The 25,993-nt window shown below is 45.4% G+C and overlaps 1 protein-coding gene across 1 annotated transcript; it reads left to right on the top strand.

Annotated features, from left to right (window-relative positions):
• Positions 1–3,244: 3,244 nt before the first annotated feature.
• Positions 3,245–25,599, top strand: LOC121005088 (trichohyalin-like). Its single transcript, XM_040437624.1, has 4 exons — positions 3,245–3,330; positions 3,412–3,685; positions 11,080–11,261; positions 24,812–25,599. Exons 1-4 carry the CDS (start codon positions 3,297–3,299, stop codon positions 25,114–25,116), a joined length of 795 nt encoding a protein of 264 aa, XP_040293558.1. The 5' UTR covers positions 3,245–3,296; the 3' UTR covers positions 25,117–25,599.
• Positions 25,600–25,993: the final 394 nt, after the last annotated feature.

Genomic DNA, 25,993 nt, shown 5'->3' with positions numbered 1-25,993 from the left:
GCGGAACAGCTGGCCCCTAATAGAACAGTCTTATCCTTGTCCGTAATGTGGACAATAATAGGACATTTTCTATTTTTTTGAGGAATGGACATACGGAAACGGAATGCACACAGAGTACCTTCGGCGTTTTTTGCGGACCCATTGAAATAAATGGTTCTGTATACGGTCCGCCCAAAAAAACGGAACGGACACGGAATGAAAATACGTTTGTGTGCATGAGGCCTTAAACGGATCCGTCCTTATTGACTTGCATTTTGGGTCATGACGGATCCGTTTTGCTCTGCAGCCCATGACGGAAAGAAAACCGCAGCTTGCTCTCCAGTATGAGAACGCAACCAAATGGAACGGAATGGAATGCATTTTGGAGCATTTCGTTCTGTTCAGTTACGTTTTGTCTCCATTGACAATGAATGAGGACAAAACAGAAGCGTTTTTCTCCGGTATTGAGATCCGTAATAAGAAAATAGAAAGACTAGTGTGAAAGTAGCCTTAGGCCTCTTTCACACGAACGATACGGATTGTGTCAGGATGCGTTCAGGGTGTGTTCAGTGAAACTCTCACCATTTTGCAAGCAAGTTCAGTCCGTTTTGTCTACGATTGCGTTCAGTTGTACAGTTTTTTCCACGCGGGCGCAATGCGTTTTGATGCGTTTTTCACACATGTGATAAAAAACTGAAGGTTTACAAACAACATCTCTTAGGCCCCCTGCAGACAAGAGTGTCCGCAAAAGTGATGCGTGAAAACCAACGCACATGTATACAGCCCCATTGAAATGAATGGGTCCGGATTCCATGTGTGTGCAATGCGTTCGCATCACACATTGCACAAGGCCCCTTTCACACGAGCGAGTTTTCTGTGCTGGTGCAATGCGTGACGTCAACCCATAGCGCCTGCACTGAATCCGGACCCATTCATTTCAGCGGGTCTGTGTACATGTGCGATTTTTTTCACTATGTGACGCAGGTAGGCAGGGGTTTACAGTATAGGGTGAGGATTAGGGAAAGGCCCTGTATCAGACCATCACCACCCTGCCTACAATATTGCCCTACTCTGTATTTTGGAATAGTTACGACCGTTCTGTCTACATTATTTTTTTTGGTATACTTTGTTTTTGGGTAATTTTAGCGTTTATGAATAAAGGCTAGGTTTTAATTAGTGGTAGGTTGTGTTGGCTCACTAGCAAGTAGTTAAGGTATGGTGCTGCAAGCTCATATAGAAGGAATCACCCCACCCTCTCTTAAAGGCAAATGTAGTAATAGAGTAATGAGCGAGCACTCATACACTTGGCAACCAAATTGACATGTGCAGACCACTGAGGAAGGGAGAGTGAATCTACCCGTAACGCGTATGGTGAAACAAGTGATGTACCTGCATTGAAAAGCCTCCGATAATATTGTATGGCCATACAGAAGAAAATCTCTACAGTAAAGGATTAACTATTCTTATCGTCGAAAGCTGCACCAAAGGAAATTGCGGAACAGAGTGGCAACTCCTGCGATCTTTGGAACTCCTGCGAAATTTAAACCAGCTTGCTGTATGGAGCGACTGAATAAGCCGGCAAATATTTAAAGCTCCATTTAAGCAATAGGGAGACAGCAGACGCTAGACGGTAAGCCAAACATCGATTTATTCTTCGATTCAAAGCTCATATCGAGCTTAAAAGGATATGCTATAAGAGACTTTTCACATTATCAGGATTCCTGTGGACACTTTATGAACATATTGCGCTCCCAGTGAATACACCTACAGCATTTTCAGTGACATTCAGTTTCCCAAATTGGGATAGAGTGCTAGAAGATAATACCCCCTCCTTCCCAAATAACAGCATATACTTGAAGTTTCTTGGTGTGATATATATTATTGAATTTATCGACACTATTGAGTCATATGAATATAGTATCGATCATATCTACCACAATATATGTGACTGTAATGTTGTATATTATTGCTACATTGTTCTTATAAATTTTATTACTTGTATTTTATGGGGATATAATAAATATTTTCTGCACATGTCAATTTGGTTGCCAAGTGTATGAGTGCTCGCTCATTACTCTATTACTAGGTTTTAATTAGGGTGGTACTCTGTGAATACATCCTCTGGATAGGTCATCAGTATCTGATGGGTGGGTGGCCGACACCTGGGACCGCTGCTGAACAGGTATTTGAAAAGGTGAGCATCGCAGCCTCCTCACACCTTACCAAACACAGCGCCACCCATTGGACAGTGGCCGTGCTTGGTATTGCAGCTCAGCCCTATTCACTGGAATGGGACTGAATTGCGTTTAGGCCACATGACCAATGAACGTTACATCAGTGAACTAGGAAAAAGCCGCAGCATTGGGGCCCCTTCAAACAGCTGATCGGTTGGGGTCCCAGGTGTCGGACCCCCACCTGTCAGATAAGGATGACATAGCCTGAGGATAGCTGATCACAGGGAGATCTCTTTTAAAAACAAAAACAAAAAAGAAAGAAGATGGAATAAAAAATGAATAAAACAGGCAGGTGGCTCAGTGGTTAGCGCTGGTCCAGGGTTCGAATCCGACCAAGGACAACATCTGCCTGGAGTTTGTAAGTTCTCCCCGTGTTTGGGTGGGTTTTCTCCCACACTCCAAAGACATACTGATGAGGACCTTAGATTGTGAGTCCCACTGGGAACCGCCTGATGCTAATGTCTGTAAAGCGCTGCGGAATATGTCAGCGCTATATAAGTGCATAAAAGGAAAAAATAAGTATATACTCTAAAATGGCACCAACTGAGGTATGTGCAATGAAAACAAGCTCCATCGACTGAAAAATAAAAATGTTACGGCTGTCCAAATATGGCGACACCAAGCAAATTTTAAAAAAATTGTAAAATAGAACAGAAACGATATAAATGAGGTATCGCCGTAATCGTACTGACCCGCAGAATAAAGTTACTGTGTCACCGTGAGCACTGTAAAAACAAAGCTCAATAAAACAGTGGCGGTGTGTGGCATTTCAACTTGCAGGATGACAGGCCGAACTGGATGGACAAATGTCTTTTTTCGGCCTTATGTACTATATTACACAAATTGACTACAGCAGGAAGGGGTTAATAGTATAAAATAATATACAGGGTGGGGTTATGCTTCAGATAAGCAGCAGGGTCACAAACACCATGGGGCCCCTGAACTCTCCAAGGGATGGGGGCCCCAGGACTTCGGGCTTTCCTGCTTCTGCTCTCCAGCGCCCCCAGAGGCCGCCGCGGACGTTACACCGTAGAGGCGGATTCGCTTCCTGTGCAGCCATAGAGGGGAGCGGAGGTCAGACGGATGGAGCCTCAGGGACCGGTACAGAGCACCGCAGGTGAGAGGGCGTAGAAAAGCGGGTGACATCCCGGGTCACGTGAACTGACATAACGCGTCTCTCCTGTTCTCTCCCCTCCAGTTCGGGCGGATTTCGGGGCGTACTCTCCGCCCGGCTCCACTCGGAAGCGGCACATCCGTTTCGCGGCGCACCATGACATCCTCCTGCTGCGGGAGGTCATCCACCACAACCCGTTCTGGGTGAGGGAGTTCGGCCAGGTGTGGGCGGCGGTGGCCGAGAGGATGACCAGCGTCCTGCAGAGCGAGGGCTTCGAGGTGGACGGCAGGAGGTGCCGGGAGAGGACGGCGCTGCTGCTGGACTACTACAAGCGGCAGAACTACGCCATGCTGCGCAGGTATCGCTGCGACTACTACTCCCATCATTGCTGGGACTGCTCCCATCACTGCCTGTACTGACATCGCTGCTACTACTCCCATCACTGCTGCTACTACTACTCCCATCACTGCCTGTACTGACATCGCTGCTACTACTACTCCCATCATTGCTGGGACTGCTCCCATCACTGCCTGTACCGACATCGCTGCTACTACTCCCATCACTGCCTGTACTGACATCGCTGCTGCTGCTACTACTACTCCCATCATTGCTGGGACTGCTCCCATCACTGCCTGTACCGACATCGCTGCTACTACTCCCATCACTGCCTGTACTGACATCGCTGCTGCTGCTACTACTACTCCCATCACTGCCTGTACTCGCCTCACCGCTACTACTCCCATCACTGCCTGTACTGACATCATTGCTGCTACTACTACTCCTCCCATCACTGCCTGTACTGACATCGCTGCTGCTGCTACTACTACTCCCATCACTGCCTGTACTGACATCGCTGCTACTACTACTCCCATCACTGCCTGTACTGACATCGCTGCTGCTGCTACTACTACTCCTCCCATCACTGCCTGTACTCGCCTCACCGCTACTACTCCCATCACTGCCTGTACTGACATCATTGCTGCTACTACTACTCCTCCCATCACTGTCTGTATTGACATCATTGCTGCTACTACTACTCCCATCACTGCCTGTACCGACATCGCTGCTACTACTCCCATCACTGCCTGTACTGACATCGCTGCTGCTGCTACTACTACTCCCATCATTGCTGGGACTGCTCCCATCACTGCCTGTACCGACATCGCTGCTACTACTCCCATCACTGCCTGTACTGACATCGCTGCTGCTGCTACTACTACTCCCATCACTGCCTGTACTCGCCTCACCGCTACTACTCCCATCACTGCCTGTACTGACATCATTGCTGCTACTACTACTCCTCCCATCACTGCCTGTACTGACATCGCTGCTGCTGCTACTACTACTCCCATCACTGCCTGTACTGACATCGCTGCTACTACTCCTCCCATCACTGCCTGTACTGACATCGCTGCTGCTGCTACTACTACTCCCATCACTGCCTGTACTGACATCGCTGCTGCTGCTACTACTACTCCTCCCATCACTGCCTGTACTCGCCTCACCGCTACTACTCCCATCACTGCCTGTACTGACATCATTGCTGCTACTACTACTCCTCCCATCACTGTCTGTATTGACATCATTGCTGCTACTACTACTCCCATCACTGCCTGTACCGACATCGCTGCTACTACTCCTCCCATCAGTCTGTATTGACATCATTGCTGCTGCTACTACTACTCCCATCACTACCTGCTGTACTGACATCACTGCTGCTGCTACTACTCCCATCACTGCATTTAACATCATCACTAGTTGTACTCCCATCGTTACTGCTACTACTCCCATCAGTGCATGTACTTAGTACTGGTGTTCCCATCAACACCACTGCTCCCATCTGTGCAAATTCTACCTTTTAATGATCTTTCTCCCATCACTACTGGTTCACTTTCCACTGGTTCTCCCATCAGGGCCTGCAGATACTCACTCCCTCCACTGCTGTTACCCCCACTACTGCTGGTTCCTCTCCATACTGTCATGACCCCCAGTACTCCCATCACTACTGGTGCTCCTTCTCTTAGTACTTTCCTCACTACTGTCACTCCCAGTACTCCCATCACTACTGTCACTGCCAGTACTCCCATCACTACTGGTGCACCTTCTCTTAGTACTTTTCTCACTACTGTCACTCCCAGTACTCCCATCACTACTGGTGCACCTTCTCTTAGTACTTTCCTCACTACTGTCACTCCCAGTACTCCCATCACTACTGGTGCTCCTTCCCTTAGTACTTTCCTCACTACTGTCACTCCCAGTACTCCCATCACTACTGGTGCTCCTTCCCTTAGTACTTTCCTCACTGCTGTCACTCCCAGTACTCCCATCACTACTGGTGCTCCTTCCCTTAGTACTTTCCTCACTACTGTCACTCCCATTACTCCCATCACTACTGTCCTTGCCAGTACTCCCACCACTACTGGTGCTCCTTCCCTTGGTACCTTCCTCACTACTGTCACTCCCAGTACTCCCATCACTACTGTCACTCCCAGTACTCCCATCACCACTGGTGCTCCTTCCCTTAGTACTTTCCTCCAGGGTGGATTTGATTTAAATCATAGTTTTCTACATAGACTAATTCTTGCTAGTATAACTTATAATATGCAAGTAGATGAAGATTTTTAGAATAACTACTTTTCATATTAGTTTGATTAGGTTGATTCTGCATTCATAGGTTTGTAGAAGTTAGGATTAAGGTCTTTTTCTCAACTCTGTTCATGTTATAACATTTTTGCTGTGAAGCAGAGGCATGTGATCTCTGCTGAGTCAAATTCAGTTTTGAGAACTGCAAAAGTAAACCAAGCATCTGTGATAATATCTTGTAGACAAACTTCCCAATAATCTAACAAAAACCTCTGGAAGAGCAGGACATTGTCAATGGATTAATGGAATAATTTATTTGCCAAAAAAATTAAACATATACAGCCTTATTCTACATAATTAAAAAAACTCATCTTTATTTCATGATGGAATAACATTTGGATGGTAATATATTTTCCTCAAAAAGCATTTTATATAAAAAAAATCTGATTTTAAATCCCAAAAATCAGTTTAAAAAAAAAAAAAAAAAAAAAAAAAAATATATACTGCTCAAAAAAATAAAGGGAACACTTAAACAACACAAAGTAACTCCAAGTCAATCACACTTCTGTGAAATCAAACTGTCCACTTAGGAAGCAACACTGAGTGACAATCAATTTCACATGCTGTTGTGCAAATGGGATAGACAACAGGTGGAAATTATAGGCAATTAGCAAGACACCCCCAATAAAGGAGTGGTTCTGCAGGTGGTGACCACAGAACACTTCTCAGTTCCTATGCTTCCTGGCTGATGTTTTGGTCACTTTTGAATGCTGGCAGTGCTTTCACTCTAGTGATAGCATGAGACGGAGTCTACAACCCACACAAGTGGCTCAGGTAGTGCAGCTTATCCAGGATGGAACATCAATGCGAGCTGTGGCAAGGTTTTCTGTGTCTGTCAGCGTAGTGTCCAGAGCATGGAGGCGCTACCAGGAGACAGGCCAGTATATCAGGAGACATGGAGGAGGCCATAGGAGGGCAACAACCCAGCAGCAGGACCGCTACCTCCGCCTTTGTGCAAGGAGGAACAGGAGGAGCACTGCCAGAGCCCTGCAAAATGACCTCCAGCAGGCCACAAATGTGCATGTGTCTGCTCAAACGGTCAGAAACAGACTCCATGAGGGTGATATGAGGGCCCGACGTCCACAGGTGGGGGTTGTGCTTACAGCCCAACACCGTGCAGGACGTTTGGCATTTGCCAGAGAACACCAAGATTGGCAAATTCGCCACTGGCGCCCTGTGCTCTTCACAGATGAAAGCAGGTTCACACTGAGCACATGTGACAGACGTGACAGAGTCTGGAGACGCCGTGGAGAACGTTCTGCTGCCTGCAACATCCTCCAGCATGACCGGTTTGGCATTGGGTCAGTAATGGTGTGGGGTTGCATTTCTTTGGAGGGCCGCACAGCCCTCCATGTGCTCGCCAGAGGTAGCCTGACTGCCATTAGGTACCGAGATGAGATCCTCAGACCCCTTGTCAGACCATATGCTGGTGCGGTTGGCCCTGGGTTCCTCCTAATGCAAGACCTCATGGTTGGAGTGTGTCAGCAGTTCCTGCAAGACGAAGGCATTGATGCTATGGACTGGCCCGCCCGTTCCCCAGACCTGAATCCAATTGAGCACATCTGGGACATAATGTCTCGCTCTATCCACCAACGTCACGTTGCACCACAGACTGTCCAGGAGTTGGCAGATGCTTTAGTCCAGGTCTGGGAGGAGATCCCTCAGGAGACCATCCGCCACCTCATCAGGAGCATGCACAGGCGTTATAGGGAGGTCATACAGGCACGTGGAGGCCACACACACTACTGAGCCTCATTTTGACTTGTTTTAAGGACATTACATCAAAGTTGGATCAGCCTGTAGTGTGTTTTTCCACTTTAATTTTGAGTGTGACTCCAAATCCAGACCTCCATGGGTTAAAAAATTTGATTTCCATTTTTTAATTTTTGTGTGATTTTGTTGTCAGCACATTCAACTATGTAAAGAACAAAGTATTTCAGAAGAATATTTCATTAATTCTGATCTAGGATGTGTTATTTTTGTGTTCCCTTTATTTTTTTGAGCAGTGTGTTTGTGTGTGTATATATGTGTGTGTGTGTATATATATATATATAATTTTTTTTTTTTTTTTTTAAATCATTGATTTTTATCCACCCTGCTTTCCTCACTACTGTCACTCCCAGTGCTCCGGTGCTCCTTCCCTTAGTACTTTCCTCACTCCCAGTGCTCCCATCACTACTGGTGCTCCTTCCCTTAGTACTTTCCTCACTCTCAGTGCTCCGATCACTACTGGTGCTCCTTCCCTTAGTACTTTCCTCACTCCCAGTGCTCCCATCACTGCTGGTGCTTTTCCTCTGGTACTCACATCACTGCTGTTACTCCCAACATCCTCTCATGTCTGCTATCTCTTCACTTCTGGTGCTGGTACTACAGCCGGCTCCTCCAGACTCCTGCTCTCATCCTTTCTGCGCCCTGCGTCCTTCCTGCACTTCTCGTCCTCCCGTCTCCTCCTTGTTACTGTTCACATTTATTTATTAACAGCAGCCATACCAGACTAGAGTCAGAGAAGATGTAGTGACAAGTCCCATCTCTCCAGGTCGGTGGGGGTCCTGCAGCTGCACTGCCGCTTCTGGGGGGGGGGGGGGGGAGATAAGCGGTGCTGTAACAGAATTCTGTCATAATTTTTTTGGGGTTAAAATTCTAATATTTAGAGAGGGCTCACCTACTACTCAAGAGTGGTATGGGTGCACCTGCAAGGAGGATTCACCCAATCCTCTAAAATAATTAAAGGATAAAATTCAAAGTAGTAGGGCACACCACCACTTGGTATCACACGGAGAATTAGTATAAAATATTTATTAAATCGATATAAATATAGTGAAACATATAATATTCAAATTTACTAAAAACATAAATGATAAAATTCCTAAAACACAGTCAATAATATAATCTGGGTTATAAACAAAATATGCAACAGTCTCTCCTAAGGGTTAATTACCCCAAGTGGTATCCCAGAAGGGGATAATGTACATGGGAGACTCGATCTGATGTAGTATTTGGAAATAGTCACTTGTATATGTTTGTGGTTTAGTTGCCACTTCTCCTCATCGCAGTAATACCGCACATAAAACGCTGCCTAATTGAAGAAATATACCGGAATAGTTTTTACTCACTGTTTTTGGGTAATACCAGTTTTTGCTATATCCCTCGTGGCGTCCTACGTGTGGTGAAGCTCTTTAATAGGTCGCGGTATGATGCGGTATTTGGCTTGCTGCAGAAAGGTCTTTTGTAGGTTGCAGTATAATGAAGTTGCAGAAATAATGAAAAAACTTTCAGGATCCTCTGTGATTACATGCAGCTGTGCTGTCTTGGAGATCGCCTGGGAACAGATACCTTCTGCGCTGTATGTTCGTAGTACGCACGGTTAGTTTTCACCAGGGGAATAGATCTCAATGAAGAAAGACAGGTATCCAGCTTTTCTTTGTAACGAAACACAGGTTCACCGATTCCTTTCTTGAAGCGCTTATTCTCCTCCGGTTGTGTACTCTTGTCTCATGGGATTAGTTACCATACGCGTTTTGGAGTGGGCTACGACTCCTTCTTCAGTGGCAGTCAGCCACTGAAGGAGTCGTAGCCCACTCCGAAACGCGTATGGTAAAAACTATTCCGGTATATTTCTACAATTAGGCAGCGTTTTATGTGCGGTATTACTGCGATGAGGAGAAGTGGCAACTAAACCACAAACCTATACAAGTGACTATTTCCAAATACTACATCAGATCATCGGACCGAGTCTCCCATGTACATTATCCCCTTCTGGGATACCACTTGGGGTAATTAACCCTTAGGAGAGACTGTTGCATATTTTGTTTATAACCCAGATTATATTATTGACTGTGTTTTAGGAATTTTATAATTTATGTTTTTAGTAAATTTTAATATTATATGTTTCACTATATTTATATCGATTTAATAAATATTTTATACTAATTCTCCGTGTGATACCAAGTGGTGGTGTGCCCTAATAATTTTTTTTGGCTTTAGTTTTAACTGCCTTCATGGTGCGCGGAATTATTAGCTTATTCTGCAGGTCCTTACAGTTATATAGATGCCAAATTTATATATATATAAATTTTTTTATTTTTTTTTGTTGTACTACTTATGAAAACATTTTTTTAAATATGCTGCCATATTCTGATGGAATATTATTTCATCATTTATTTTATTTTTCTATTATTTTAAGGAGGTAGGCTGACCAAAAAACAGCAATGCCATTCACCTTGCGGGATGAATTACTCGATATTGTAATATTTCTGACATTTTCTGACGTGGTGATACAATTGTTTTTTATTTTATTTTTTTTCGTTTTTTTTTATACTTTTTAAGATACTTTTGTTTTCAATTTTTTTAAAAATTTTTTTTTTTTAGCTTTTTGTAATCTCCCTAGAGGCATACACAGATCTCCTAGGGCAGTGATGGCTAACCTCTGGCACTCCAGTTGTGGTGAAACTACGACTCCTAGCATGCTCCATTCATTTCTATGGAGTTTTCAGAACAGCCAAGCAAGTGTGCATCTTGGGAGTTGTAGTTTTACCACAGCTGGAGTGCCGGAGGTTAGCCATCACAGTCCTAGGACCTCGCTCAGTTTCCTAGTACACGCACGACAGGTACTCCCACATGACACAAAGTGGAATAGGCACTTCATTAATATAGCGTTCATTCCGGAAACCATATTCCTAGTCAACTGGCAAAAATACATTCATAAATCTGCCACTTCCCACTAGCCACCACTAGGGGGAGCTCAGTGCATAGGAGTTTATACAATTACCATTTATTGTAACGGAAGCTGAAATAATCTCTTTGCAATGAGCTCCCCCTAGTGGCAGCTGCTTGAAAGTGGAGTGTTTTATCGTGGGTAAAAGGAGTTCAGTGTCAGACACGGCCCAGGTGGTCTTCCTCCATTGAAGGTACACCACTGCCCCTAAGAGACCTGATCATGTGATTGATCTGTATCGCAGTGTGTTGTTCTCTCTGTCGGAGTTCCTCTTTATGCATCTGCACCTGTATCTGTACCCATCCTGTCTGCATCCCGCTACATGCCCTGCGTACCTATTGCATTGTATAGGACGGCCATGAACTGCTTTGCCTGACATGGAACCCTCTACGCAGGGGTGGCACAGAGGCCATGTACATGGAGAAGGAGGATTTGCTGCAGAAAATTCTGGAGCTGGAGTCTGAGAAACGGGAAGTCGGCTCTGATCCACGGCATAGGGACCCCAGGGACACCATGTCCATCACCATCACCGAGGAGACCCTGCGCAGAGCACAGGAGGAGGCTTCTGTCCCACTTGGTCTGTACACCGTAACGTAAAACTGATTTAAAGGGGGAGTACAGGTCTACAAAAACATGGCTGCTCCTATCCGAGACAGTGCTGCACTGGCCACAGGTTGTGTATTGCAGCTCAGTCACGTTCACTTCAATGGGGCGGAGTTGCACTACCAAAGACGACCTGTGGAAAGGTGTGGCGCTGTTTGTGGAAGCCTGCTTGCCATATTTTTCTAAACTTGTACTAGCCCTTTAAATATTGTGTTAAAATATAAGTGTAAACTTCAAATCAAGAGAAGAAAACCTTTTAAAGGGGTATTCTCATCTCAGACAATGAGGGCGTATCGCTAGGATATGCCCCCATTGTCTGATAGGTGGGATCCGCACCTATATCGCGAACAGCGCCCCGCAAGAGGGTGGCTGGAGGACTCCGGTCTGGCGCTTTCCCCATAGAGTGAGAACGGAGCCCCGAAAGTGGTGGAGGGTGCACTGTGCATGCATAGCCGCCCTCCATTTATTTTCTATGGGGCGTCCGAACATAGCCGAGTGCTGGCTCAGCTATTTCCATCGAGCCCATAGAAGTGAATGGGAACAATGCCGGGCATGCGCGGTGCGCCCCCATTCACGTCTACGGGGAGAGGGCTAGGTGGTGGCCGGACCGGAGTCCTCCATCCACCACTTTGCTGGACTCCGTTCCAAATATAGGTGCAGGTCCCACCGCTGGGACCGACACCTATCAGACAATGGGGGCGTGTCCTAGCGATATGCCCTCATTGTCTGAGATGAGACAACCCCTTTAACGTCCAGAATCCTATAATTCAGCGCTGCAGGATCTGCAGAAGTAGGCCACCTTCACCAGAAACAAGTTCACATTTTCAGATCCGTGCTGCCGATATCAGGAACATGATCGGAAAAAATCAAGTTTCCTGCTCCACACCATCACACAAAAGATGCATAAAAGCCAGATGTCCCAGCAAGCCCGACCCAGGTTTCGCCTCTTTTTTTAAGGGCATCTTTGAAAAAGAGAAGTGAAACCTGGGTCGGGCTTGCCAGGACATCTGGCTTTTATGATATGCGTGATTTTATACATCTTTTGTGTAATGGTGTAGAGCAGAAACTTGCTTTTTTGGATTATTACGTTCCTGATATCGGCAGCGCGGATCTGAAAATTAGAACATATAAAAACTTGTGACAACACTTGTGAAACAGGAGTGCGTACTACATTGGACGTCTTTGTTTTTACTACTTCATATAGTTTTCAGGTGTGTGTTTTTTTTTTTTTGGTTTTTTTTTTGGGTAGTACAAGACTACAAGAACAGCGCCACCCCTGTCTATGGGTCATGTCTGGTATTGCAGTTCATCAGCATTGAAGTTTATGTGCCTGAGCTAGAGTACCACGCGCATCCTGTGGACAGATTTGGTGCTGTTTTTGGAAGAAGCCATGTTAAAGGGTTTGTCCCATTTGGACATTTATTGCATATGCCGTGAATGGAGAGCACGTCGCTCGTGTGCGGCTTTCTCCATTCACTCATATGGGAGTTTCGAAATGAACCAAACTTTGGCTCGCCAGGGCTCCTTTCTTAAGATGGGATCCGCCTCTGGGACACGCTCCTGTCAGACATTTATGGCATATGGGAGTACCTCTTTATGTTTAAAACTTGGCAATGCACAGATCCTCATGGGAGGACGTTCCTTCCTCCTCCCCATATCTCCAGCGTGACCGCGGACGCAGTCTGTCAGAAACTTAGCAGGTTCCCCCATCAAACCCAGCATCTAAAGGACAGTTAGAACCATCCTAGAGCTGTGGCCTTAAAGGGGTTAAGCCAAACAAAGCTAGAACCAGGCCTGTACCTCACATGGATGCAGAGACCCCAGCCCCACCCCATGCACTGCTGCAGTTGCTCTGCTAGATCTATTTCAAGCTGGCAGTTCAGGGGATGTGTCCTTTCTCAGGTTGGTGTGTCCTCTGCTGTAGCTCTCTCCCTCTCACAGCTGCAGTAGAAAGGACACGCCCCTGAGCTATTTCCCTGTCACACCAGGGGGCATGTCTTTTCCACTGCAGCTCTCTTAGCACAGCTCAGGAGGCATGCTGTTTTGGTTGCATCTCTCTCCCTATCACAGCTCAGGGGGCGTGTTCTTTCTGCTGCAGCTCTCTCCCAGTAACTGTCACAGCTTCTAACAGTAGATAGGGCTGGTGGCACTTGAAGGTTGGACCACAAGTAGCCGGATGTGCACATTACTGAACAGTTTAAACACCAGGGGGCGCCATTATAAGGAAATAAAGTGAATATCTCCCAACTGGAGCATTTTTTTAATAGAAAGTAAATGACAACAGTAACTCCCTTTTTAGATTTAATGGTGGCACAACCCCTTTAACCGTACCTCTGTCCCAGAATCTTAGCACCTGATGGGAGTCGGAGTAAGCTCTCCAGGCTGTGGTTCCTAACGAGCCATAAGGCGATCTGAGGTTCGCCAACTATTATACGGAGACCACAAATGCATAGAAGTCAATGGTGCATGCTGGGAGTTGTAGTTTCACAGAAGCTGGGGTGGTGGAGGTTGACACCCACTCATCTGCGAGAAAAAAAGAGGGAGCTACATGGGAAGGAAAGGTCTGGAGGAGACATAACACTCACGTCTGTATGTAATCTGCCTGATATTCAGTTGTTGAAGCTCAAAGTCCAGTTGGCAATCGATTTGTAGGCTTTTCCAGCACAATGTGCTCCCTTTTATTGAGGCCTGGCTTATACAGTTGTGTTCAAAATAATAGCAGTGTGTTTAACCAGTTGCCGCAACTGTAACGCCGAAAGGCGTCATCGCGGCGGCTCCCCCAGGCTACGCTAACGCCGATTGGCGTCATCTCGCGTGAGCCGAGATTTCCTGTGAACGCGCGCACACAGGCGCGCGCGCTCACAGGAACGGAAGGTAAGAGAGTGGATCTCCAGCCTGCCAGCGGCGATCGTTCGCTGGCAGGCTGGAGATGTGATTTTTTTTTTTTAACCCCTAACAGGTATATTAGACGCTGTTTTGATAACAGCGTCTAATATACCTGCTACCTGGTCCTCTGGTGGTCCCTTTTGTTTGGATCGACCACCAGAGGACACAGGTAGCTCAGTAAAGTAGCACCAAACACCACTACACTACACTACACCCCCCCCCCCCCGTCACTTATTAACCCCTTATTAGCCCCTGATCACCCCTGATCACCCCATATAGACTTCCTGATCACACCCCTGTCATTGATTACACCCCTGTCATTGATCAACCCCCTGTAAAGCTCCATTCAGATGTCCGCATGATTTTTACGGATCCACTGATAGATGGATCGGATCCGCAAAACGCATCCGGACGTCTGAATGAAGCCTTACAGGGGAGTGATCAATGACTGTGGTTATCACCCCATATAGACTCCCTGATCACCCCCCTGTCATTGATTACACCCCTGTCATTGATCAACCCCCTGTAAAGCTCCATTCAGATGTCCGCATGATTTTTACGGATCCACTGATAGATGGATCGGATCCGCAAAACGCATACGGACGTCTGAATGAAGCCTTACAGGGGAGTGATCAATGACTGTGGTTATCACCCCATATAGACTCCCTGATCACCCCCCTGTCATTGATTACACCCCTGTCATTGATCACCCCCCTGTAAAGCTCCATTCAGATGTCCGCATGATTTTTACTGATCCACTGATAGATGGATCGGATCCGCAAAAACGTATACGGACGTCTGAATGGAGCCTTACAGGGGCGTGATCAATGACTGTGGTGATCACCCCATATAGACTCCCTGATTACCCCCCTGTCATTGATTACCCCCCCTGTCATTGATTACCCCCCCTGTCATTGATTACCCCCCCCTGTCATTGATTACCCCCCCCTGTCATTGATTACCCCCCCCTGTCATTGATTACCCCCCCCTGTCATTGATTACCCCCCCCTGTCATTGATTACCCCCCCCTGTCATTGATTACCCCCCCCTGTCATTGATTACCCCCCCCTGTCATTGATTCCCCCCCCCTGTCATTGATTACCCCCCCCTGTCATTGATTACCCCCCCCTGTCATTGATTACCCCCCCCTGTCATTGATTACCCCCCCTGTCATTGATTACCCCCCCCTGTCATTGATTACCCCCCCTGTCATTGATTACCCCCCCTGTCATTGATTACCCCCCTGTCATTGATCACCCCCCTGTAAAGCTCCATTCAGACATCCGCATGATTTTTACGGATCCACTGATAGATGGATCGGATCCGCAAAACACATACAGGTGTCTCCCTGGAGCCTTCCAGGGGGGGTGATAACCCCATATAGACTCCCTGATCACCCCCCCTGTCATTGATCACCCCCCCCTGTCATTGATCACCCCCCCTGTCAGGCTGCATTCAGATGTCCGTATGATTTTTACGGATCCACGGATACATTGATCGGATCCGCAAAACACATACGGACATCTGAATTGAGCCTTATAGGGGGGTGATCAATGACAGGGGGGTGATCACCCCATATAGACTCCCTGATCACCCCCCTGTCATTGATCACCCCTCTGTAAGGCTCCATTCAGACATTTTTTTGGCCCAAGTTAGCGGAAAGTATTATTTTTTTCTTACAAAGTCTCATATTCCACTAACTTGTGTCAAAAAATTAAATCTCACATAAACTCACCATACCCCTCACGGAATCCAAATGCGTAAAAATTTTTAGACATTTATATTCCAGACTTCTTCTCACGCTTTAGGGCCCCTAGAATGCCAGGGCAGTATAAATACCCCACATGTGACCCCATTTCGGAAAGAAGACACCCCAAGGTATTCCGTGAGGGGCATATTGAGTCCATGAAAGATTGAAATTTTTGTCCCAAGTTAGCGGAAAGGGAGACTTTGTGAGAAAAAAATAAATAAAATCAATTTCCGCTAACTTGTGCCAAAAAAAAAAAAATTCTATGAACTCGCCATGCCCCTCATTGAATACCTTGGGGTGTCTTCTTTCCAAAATGGGGTCACATGTGGGGTATTTATACTGCCCTGGCATTTTAGGGGCCCTAAAGCGTGAGAAGAAGTCTGGGATCCAAATGTCTAAAAATGCCCTCATAAAAGGAATGTGGGCCCCTTTGCGCATCTAGGCTGCAAAAAAGTGTCACACATCTGGTATCGCCGTACTCAGGAGAAGTTGGGCAATGTGTTTTGGGGTGAGATAAATATCTTGGTCAAATGCCAACTTTGTATAAAAAAATGGGAAAAGTTGTCTTTTGCCGAGATATTTCTCTCAAAAAGATATTTCTCTCAAAAAAGTGTCACACATGTGGTATCTCCGTACTCAGGAGAAGTTGGGGAATGTGTTTTGGGGTGTCATTTTACATATACCCATGCTGGGTGAGAGAAATATCTTGGCAAAAGACAACTTTTCCCATTTTTTTATACAAAGTTGGCATTTGACCAAGATATTTCTCTCACCCAGCATGGGTATATGTAAAATGACACCCCAAAACACATTCCCCAACTTCTCCTGAGTACGGCGATACCACATGTGTGGCACTTTTTTGCAGCCTAGGTGGGCAAAGGGGCCCACATTCCAAAGAGCACCTTTCGGATTTCACCGGTCATTTTTTACACATTTTGATTTCAAACTACTTACCACACATTTGGGCCCCTAGAATGCCAGGGCAGTATAACTACCCCACAAGTGACCCCATTTTGGAAAGAAGACACCCCAAGGTATTCGCTGATGGGCATAGTGAGTTCATAGAAGTTTTTATTTTTTGTCACAAGTTAGTGGAATATGAGACTTTGTAATAAAAAAATCAAAAAAAAATCATCATTTTCCACTAACTTGTGACAAAAAATAAAAAGTTCTATGAACTCACTATGCCCATCAGCGAATACCTTAGGGTGTCTACTTTCCGAAATGGGGTCATTTGTGGGGTGTTTGTACTGTCTGGCCATTGTGGAACCTCAGGAAACATGACAGGTGCTCAGAAAGTCAGAGCTGCTTCAAAAAGCGGAAATTCACATTTTTGTACCATAGTTTGTAAACGCTATAACTTTTACCCAAACCATTTTTTTTTTTTTACCCAAACATTTTTTTTATCAAAGACATGTAGAACAATAAATTTAGAGAAAAATTTATATATGGATGTCGTTTTTTTTTGCAAAATTTTGCAACTGAAAGTGAAAAATGTAATTTTTTTGCAAAAAAATCGTTAAATTTCGATTAATAACAAAAAAAGTAAAAATGTCAGCAGCAATGAAATACCACCAAATGAAAGCTCTATTAGTGAGAAGAAAAGGAGGTAAAATTCATTTGGGTGGTAAGTTGCATGACCGAGCAATAAACCGCTAAAGTTGTGGAGTGCCGATTTGTAAAAAAGGGCCTGGTCTTTAGGGGGGTATAAACCTGTAGTCCTTAAGTGGTTAAAAAAGTGAATAAAGCTCAAAATCCTTCTAATAGGTTTTATTTCCATACACACAAATGCATTGGCAACACTACACATTCTATTCCAAATCAATACATGAAGAAAAATATATCAAATTTGTGTTGTTCCTCCAAAAAATTGAAGAAAAGTGAATATTAGACCGTTCAAAAAAAATAGCAGTGTTTGTATTCTTCTTTACAAACTCATTCACTATATAAACTGAAAAATGTTTTAAGATTTTGCTTTCCTTAGAATCACTGAGATAATATTTAGTTGTATAAGGCTACTTTCACACTAGCGTTCGGGGCTCCGCTTGTGAGTTCCGTTTGAAGGGGCTCACAAGTGGCCCCGAACGGATCCGTCCAGCCCTAATGCATTCTGAATGGATGCGGATCCGCTCAGAATGCATCAGTCTGGCACCGTTTGTCCTCCACTCCGCTCAGCAGGCGGACACCTGAACGCAGCTTGCAGCGTTCAGGTGTCCGCCTGGCCGTGCGGAGGCAAACGGATCCATCCAGACTTACAATGTAAGTCAATGGGGATGGATCCGTTTGCAGTTGACACAGTATGTCTCAATTTTCAAACGGATCCGTCTCCCATTGACTTTCAATGTAAAGTCAAAACGGATCCGTTTGCATTATTATGAACAAAAAAAAAAAAAATTTTTTTTTTTTTTGTTCATGGTAATGCAAACGGATCCGTTCTGAACGGATCTAAGCGTTTGCATTATAGGTGCGGATCCGTCTGGGCACATACCAGACGGATCCGACCTAAACGCAGGTGTGAAAGTAGCCTAACCGCTGTTTCTGAGAACTGCTGTACATCTGTGTTGATGGAGTCAACCAACTCCTGGCCCCTGTGAACAGGTATTCCAGACCAGGATGATTGGACTACAGTCCACAGTTCTTCTCTATTTCTTGGTTTTGCCTCAGAAACTGCATTTTTGTTGTCACCCCACAAGTTTTCTATTAAGATCCGGGGATTGGGCTGACCACTCCATAACGTCAATCTTGTTGGTCTGGAACCAAGATGTTGCACGTTTACTGGTGTGTTTCGGGTCGTTGTCTTGTTGGAACACCCATGTCAAGGGTATTTCCTCTTCAGCATTAGGCAGCATGACCTCTTCAAGTATTCTGATGTATTCCAACTGATCCATGATCCCTGGTATGCGATAAATAGGCCCAACACCGTAGTATGAGAAACATGCCCATATCATGATGCTTGTGCCACCATGCTTCATCGTCTTCAGTGTACAGTCGTGGCCAAACGTTTTGAGAATTACATAAAAATTGGAAAAGTTGCTGCTTAAGTTTTTATAATAGCAATTTGCATATACTCCAGAATGTTATGAAGAGTGATCAGATGAATTGCATAGTCCTTCTTTGCCATGAAAATTAACTTAATCCCAAAAAAACCTTTCCACTGCATTTCATTGCTGTCATCAAAGGACCTGCTGAGATCATTTCAGTAATCGTCTTGTTAACTCAGGTGAGAATGTTGACGAGCACAAGGCTGGAGATCATTATGTCAGGATGATTGGGTTAAAATGGCAGACTTGACATGTTAAAAGGAGGGTGATGCTTGAAATCATTGTTCTTCCATTGTTAACCATGGTGACCTGCAAAGAAACGCGTGCAGCCATCATTGCGTTGCATAAAAATGGCTTCACAGGCAAGGATATTGTGACTACTAAGATTGCACCTCAATCAACAATTTATAGGATCATCAAGAACTTCAAGGAAAGAGGTTCAATTCTTGTTAAGAAGGCTTCAGGGCGTCCAAGAAAGTCCAGCAAGCGCCAGGATTGTCTCCTAAAGAGGATTCCACCAGTGCAGAGCTTGCTCAGGAATGGCAGCAGGCAGGTGTGAGCGCATCTGCACGCACAGTGAGGCGAAGACTTTTGGAAGATGGCCTGGTGTCAAGAAGGGCAGCAAAGAAGCCACTTCTCTCCAAAAAAAACATCAGGGACAGATTGATCTTCTGCAGAAAGTATGGTGAATGGACTGCTGAGGACTGGGGCAAAGTCATATTCTCCGATGAAGCCTCTTTCCGATTGTTTGGGGCATCTGGAAAAAGGCTTGTCCGGAGAAGAAAAGGTGAGCGCTACCATCAGTCCTGTGTCATGCCAACAGTAAAGCATCCTGAGACCATTCATGTGTGGGGTTGCTTCTCATCCAAGGGAGTGGGCTCACTCACAATTTTGCCCAAAAACACAGCCATGAATAAAGAATGGTACCAAAACATAGTCCAACAGCAACTTCTTCCAACAATCCAACAACAGTTTGGTGAAGAACAATGCATTTTCCAGCACGATGGAGCACCGTGCCATAAGGCAAAAGTGATAACTAAGTGGCTCGGGGACCAAAACGTTGACATTTTGGGTCCATGGCCTGGAAACTCCCCAGATCTTAATCCCATTGAGAACTTGTGGTCAATCCTCAAGAGGCAGGTGGACAAACAAAAACCCACTAATTCTGACAAACTCCAAGAAGTGATTATGAAAGAATGGGTTGCTATCAGTCAGGAATTGGCCCAGAAGTTGATTGAGAGCATGCCCAGTCGAATTGCAGAGGTCCTGAAAAAGAAGGGCCAACACTGCAAATACTGACTCTTTGCATAAATGTCATGTAATTGTCGATAAAAGCCTTTGAAACGTATGAAATGCGTGTAATTATATTTCACTACATCACAGAAACAACTGAAACAAAGATCTAAAAGCAGTTTAGCAGCAAGCTTTGTGAAAACTAATATTTGTGTCATTCTCAAAACTTTTGGCCACGACTGTACAACTTCTAGTAAATTATTTGCCATGTAGAAATATCATTTCTACCAAAAACAGTGATCAGGTTAGTGATGTCTGACTGCTATTATTTTTAACACAACTGTATATTCACAGACTCTAAAGTTCACATCCAGCGACGAATTGGCCATAGACCTTACAGGGAAATTTCCCGGTGGGCTGACTGGCCTGTGAGGTTTTTTTGGTGATGTATTTTGTACTGCTGACAGTATTTTGTGATGGACTGTGGTATTTGGCTCCGTTGGGGCAGTATAATGTGCCACAATACGGTATTGCTTGCTCTGCCTTCCATCAATTTGGACCCAAGTACAAAATGGGGCCACTTTTAGTATTTTTTTTTCTAGGCCACTTTAAGTTCCCAGTCCGCCCCTGTTCATATCTGTGGAGGAGACGTGTGCAGATAAGTACTGCCCTAACATGTATGTATAATATGCACAAATAAATGGCTAGCTACTCAAACAAAACTACTTTTCAATAAAATATATAATGCTTTAATATGAACACATCCTATAAAATACATGACACAATTTTAAAACACTCTGACCTTATATGGCCAGTTTAAAAATCCTCTAAAATAGTGGCGAACTCGAGCACTATTACAGCAAAGTAAAATATACCAATGTTCCTTATTTGTCTGGTGTTTAATGAACAGATATATATATTTGTATGCAGACTTTATACGGCGTCCTCGTCTCGTATTGGCGCAGTTGTTGTCCTGCATTTTTTCCAATTTATGCAGTGCGAACACGCAACAAGTCAAATAGTACGTGGTAAATCTGCTGGTCCACGCTGCAATGTATTTGCAGGGTCTATTTTATAAAACTTCCCGATGTCTGTACTGGCAGCAGTTATTTGACGTATAATAAATCTGCTTACCCCAGTCTTTATTTGAGCCGTAGGTGTGAGAATGTTCCTTCAGAGACTGATACATACTTGTAGCTGTTCGCTGGCCCTCATCTCCACCTGTTTGGCTTCAATCCCCTGAGTCGGTGCCGGCATCTGAATATGGGATGCGCGGGTTTGGAATCCGGGAAGGTGAAGAAGAACCGTGGCTTGTGCTTTGATTTAATTCCGGTATAAAAATTCTACGCTCAAGAAATTCTTTAGTTAGTCTGCAATGACGCTTTTTTGCAAACGCTGGTTAAATATCCCACAGACGCGTTTCGAAACCCCAAAAATGGTTTCTTCCTCAGTGGGGAAAAAAACATTTTTGGGTTTCGAAACGCGTCTGGCGGATATTTAATCAGTGTTTCCAAAAAAGCGTCATTGCAGACTAACTAAAGAATATCTTGAGTGTAGAATTTTGATACCGGAATTAGGCCCCTTTCACACGGGCGAGAATTCCGCCCTGAATCCGGACCCATTCACTTCAATGGGGCTGTTCAGATGAGCTGTGATTTTCACGCATCACTTGTGCGTTGCGTGAAAATCGCAGTATGTTCTATATTCTGTGTTTTTCACGTGACGCAGGCCCAATAGAAATGAATGGGTCTGCGTGAAAATCGCAAGCAAGTGCGGATGCGGTGCGATTTTCACGCATGGTTGCTAGGAGATGATGATAGTAAATTGATAAAAGTCAATTTACTGCATTTTGCCTTATGACATGGTTATAAAGGAAAATAATAGCATTATTTATTATTCAGAATGCAAAGTAAAATAGGGCTGGAGGGGTTAAAAATTTTAAAAAAATTAACTCGCCTCATCCTGTTGTTCGCGCAGCCGGCATCCTCTTCTTTCAGGACCTGCAAAAGGACCTTTGACGTAATCGCGCTCACCACGTGATTTCTGTCTTCATTCAGCAGAACCTGCGCTAACATCACCACAGTCACCACGTGGTGAGCGCGATTACGTCATTAAAGGTCCTTTGGCAGGTCCTGAAAGAAGGACGACTATGCCGGATGCGCGAACAACAGGATGAGGTGAGTTTATTTATTTCTTTTTAACCCCTCAAGCCACATTTTAGTAAGCTTTCTGTATTAAGAATGCTATTATTTTCCTTTATAATCATGTTATAAGGGAAAATAATAAAATATCCAGAACACCTTAGGCGACTTTCACACTGGCGTTCCGTTTGTGAGATCCGTTTCAGGGCTCTCACAAACGGATCAGTTCAGCCCCAATGCATTCTGAATGGATAAGGATCCGTTCAGAATGCATCAGTTTGGCTCCGTTCCACCTCCATTCTGCTCTTGATGCGGACACCAAAACGCTACTTGCAGCGTTTTGGTGTCCGCCTGGCGATGCAGGGCCAAACTGATCCGTCCTGACTTACAATGTAAGTCAATGGGGATGGATCCGTTTTCACTGACAAAATATGGTGCAATTCAATGTAAGTCAGGACGGATCCGTTTTGACTTAGACTTTTTTTTAAAAAGAATAATGCAAATGGATCTATTATTAACGGATACAAGCGTCTACATTATCGGTGCGGATCCGTCTGTGCAGATACCAGACGGATCCGCACCTAACGCAGGTGTGAAAGTAGCCTTATCCGAACTTCAGTGAAGAAGTCCGGGTTCGGGTCTGGGTACCACAGTTTGTTATTTTTTATTTTTTTTATCACGCGCGTGCAAAATGCATTGCATCCTCGTGATAAAAACTTAACATCAGAACGCAATCGCAGTCAAAATTTACTGCAATTGCGTACCTACTCGCACGATTTTCCCTGATCGCAGACGCAACACATCCGGACACGCTTGTCTGTAGGGGCGTTAATCAAGCACAAGCCACGGTTCTTCTTCACCTTCCCGGATTCCAAACCCGCGCATCCCATATTCAGATGCCGGCACCGACTCAGGGGATTGAAGCCAAACAGGTGGAGATGAGGGCCAGCGAACAGCTACAAGTATGTATTAGTCTCTGAAGGAACATTCTCACACCTACGGCTCAAATAAAGACTGGGGTAAGCAGATTTATTATACGTCAAATAACTGCTGCCAGTACAGACATCGGGAAGTTTTATAAAATAGACCCTGCAAATACATTGCAGCGTGGACCAGCAGATTTACCACGTACTATTTGACTTGTTGCGTGTTCACACTGCATAAATTGGAAAAACGCAGGACAACAACTGCGCCAATACGAGACGAGGACGCCGTATAAAGTCTGCACACAATTCTATATATCTGTTCATTAAACACCAGACAAATAAGGAACACTGGTATATTTTACTTTGCTGTAATAGTGCTCGAGTTCGGCACTATTTTAGAGGATTTTTAAACTGGCCATATAAGGTCAGAGTGTTTTAAAATTGTGTCATGTATTTTATAGGATGTTATATTAAAGCATTATATCTTTTATTGAAAGTAGTTTTGTTTGAGTAGCTGGCCATTTATTTATTTGTGCATACAATTCAGCTCGGTGGTATAGCGGGCCAAACGAGACTCCAGGTGAGCGCTCTGTATGCCCCACGTGGACGGACTCTGAGGGTCGGATACCACCTGCGGATATTGTGCATGATGTTCACAGGCGTTATCCGGGCACCCAGCCCATGTTTTATAAGCCTCTCTGGAGTGTACTTTGGGGTGAGAGAGGTCATCAATATTTGTTCGGCGAGGGTTGTGGCAAGAGCTGTGGCCTCCACCTTGGTTGTGACATCACATCCACCCAGCAGTCGTGTGGCGTTTCTGCAACTCAATCCTGTTCAAGTGACTGGAACTGAGCTGCAATACCATACAATGGATGCCGCTGTGCTTGGTATGCTATGAAGAGGCCACGGCGCTCATCAGAGTACCGCAGCCCCTTCCAGCAGCTGATCAGCGTGGGTGCCGGGAGTTGGACCCCCACCAATCGTATAGTATGATTGACCTATCCTGAGGATTTAAGTCCCAGTGAGCCCCCTTAACAACTTGCAGTTATAATTCACGGCTTGTATTTACATGGATTGAGTCTAGGAGGGAACACCGTTTAAAGGGGTTGTCCGGGATTTTTATATTGATGGCCCTTCAGTATCTGATAGGTGTTGGACCCTCACCGATCAGCTGAAGAGACCGCGGCACTCATCAAGGCTTTCCAGGCCAGTGACATCACAGTACATTGGTGACGGCCTATGTATGTGCAGCTCAAGCAAATGGGCCTGAGCCACAGTACCAAGCACAGCCACTATACAATGGACAGCGCTGTGCTTGATAAGCTATGAGGAGGCTGTAGCTCTCACCGGAGCAATGTGGTCTCTTCAAACAGCTGATCGTCGGGAATCAGACCCCCACCGATCAGATATTGATGGCCTATCCTGAGGACAGGCCATCAATATAAAAAATAAACCTGGAGAACCCCTTTAACATTCAGATTTGTAAGGAATATGCACTGTTGGTTAACGTTACATTTTTATTAACTTGTCGCCTAATTGCTTTCCAGTTACAGAGTCCAAACAAGAAGATAACATGGGCGAGAGACCGGTCCGGAAGCAGGAATGTGAGGGCTGCTGCAGCGCCTATGCCCGCATCCTGCAGCATCTGGAGAGGAGGGCAGAAGCAGAGCAACGGCTGCGAGAAGAGGAGCTGACGCTGCGGCGCGAGGAGCTGCAGCTGCAGAGAGAGCGCGCCGCCCTGGAGAGAGAGCGGCAGGAGGCTGAGCGCAAGGAGAGGGAGCGGCGGTTCGAGCTAGAAAGAGAGGAGAGGCAAGTCATACTGGAGATATTGAGAGAGAAGATGATCAAGTGACAGCGGGTGCGGGGCAGTCCCACCTAGTACAGAAATACACAAGGAAAGTGAATGGAAGATCCACAGAGACAGACAGGACAGATCTTTGTAAGGTCACACATAGGGAAGGCAAATCACTACTGAAAAGGGAAGACGTGGGAGGGGGGAGCGGAGGAGGTGACATCCCGAATAGTGGCAGAGTGACAGGACGGGGGCATCCACACAAGAGGAAAGGAGCGCCGCGAGGTGCAGTCCTGGGGCCCAGAGGTAAGAGAGGCATTGATCGCTATCAGTGGTCGGGCCGAGATATAACTCTTTCACTGCTGCAGCGGTGCACTCGTCACAGTCCGCAGCACCCCCTTTAGTGATTTGCGTAGGGACATTGTACCCGCCCTGGCACCGGGTTTGAGGCGATTGCTCTGGAATAGTCCAGAAAGTGTAAATAGTGTACATATGGTATAGTATGTGTAGCGCCATATTAATAAAGCCATGACTTTGATCATTTCTCGTCTCCTTCTCAGTTCAGGCATTAAATGGGGTTAGGGGTACAGCGGGCTCACACAGCGCCAACGTCGGAAACTGATCCTGACAAGAGGTACTACGGAAACGTAATATTTCTCCCCCCAAAATGCAGGAACAGAGCTGCAACTGCACGATGTAAATTTTACGTGTTACGTCCAAACTCATTGACGTAACCGCCTGTAATCACGTACGTATATTGAACTAGAGGACCACTGTACTCTTCAGGATCCGGCAATGGGTCAGGGGGTGCATGCCTCTGCTGCCACCACCTCCATTGCCCAGGAGGACGTATTGTGTGTCCATAGGATGTTTAGTAACTACAAAAATATTTCTACCTAGCAACCGCAACATACGTGTAATATGTTACAACAGACGC

This window comes from Bufo bufo, chromosome 6, assembly GCF_905171765.1.
Source record: "Bufo bufo chromosome 6, aBufBuf1.1, whole genome shotgun sequence".
In the NCBI taxonomy this organism is placed as follows: Eukaryota; Metazoa; Chordata; class Amphibia; order Anura; family Bufonidae; genus Bufo; species Bufo bufo.
This window is presented reverse-complemented; position numbering and strand designations above follow the sequence as displayed.

Coding starts and splice junctions, on each gene's coding strand:
- LOC121005088 (XM_040437624.1), top strand. CDS start 3,297: ATGGAGCCTCAGGGACCGGTACAGAGCACCGCAG. Junction 3,686..11,079: donor AACTACGCCATGCTGCGCAG/GTATCGCTGCGA, acceptor CCCTCTACGCAG/GGGTGGCACAGAGGCCATGT. Junction 11,262..24,811: donor GGAGGCTTCTGTCCCACTTG/GTCTGTACACCG, acceptor ATTGCTTTCCAG/TTACAGAGTCCAAACAAGAA.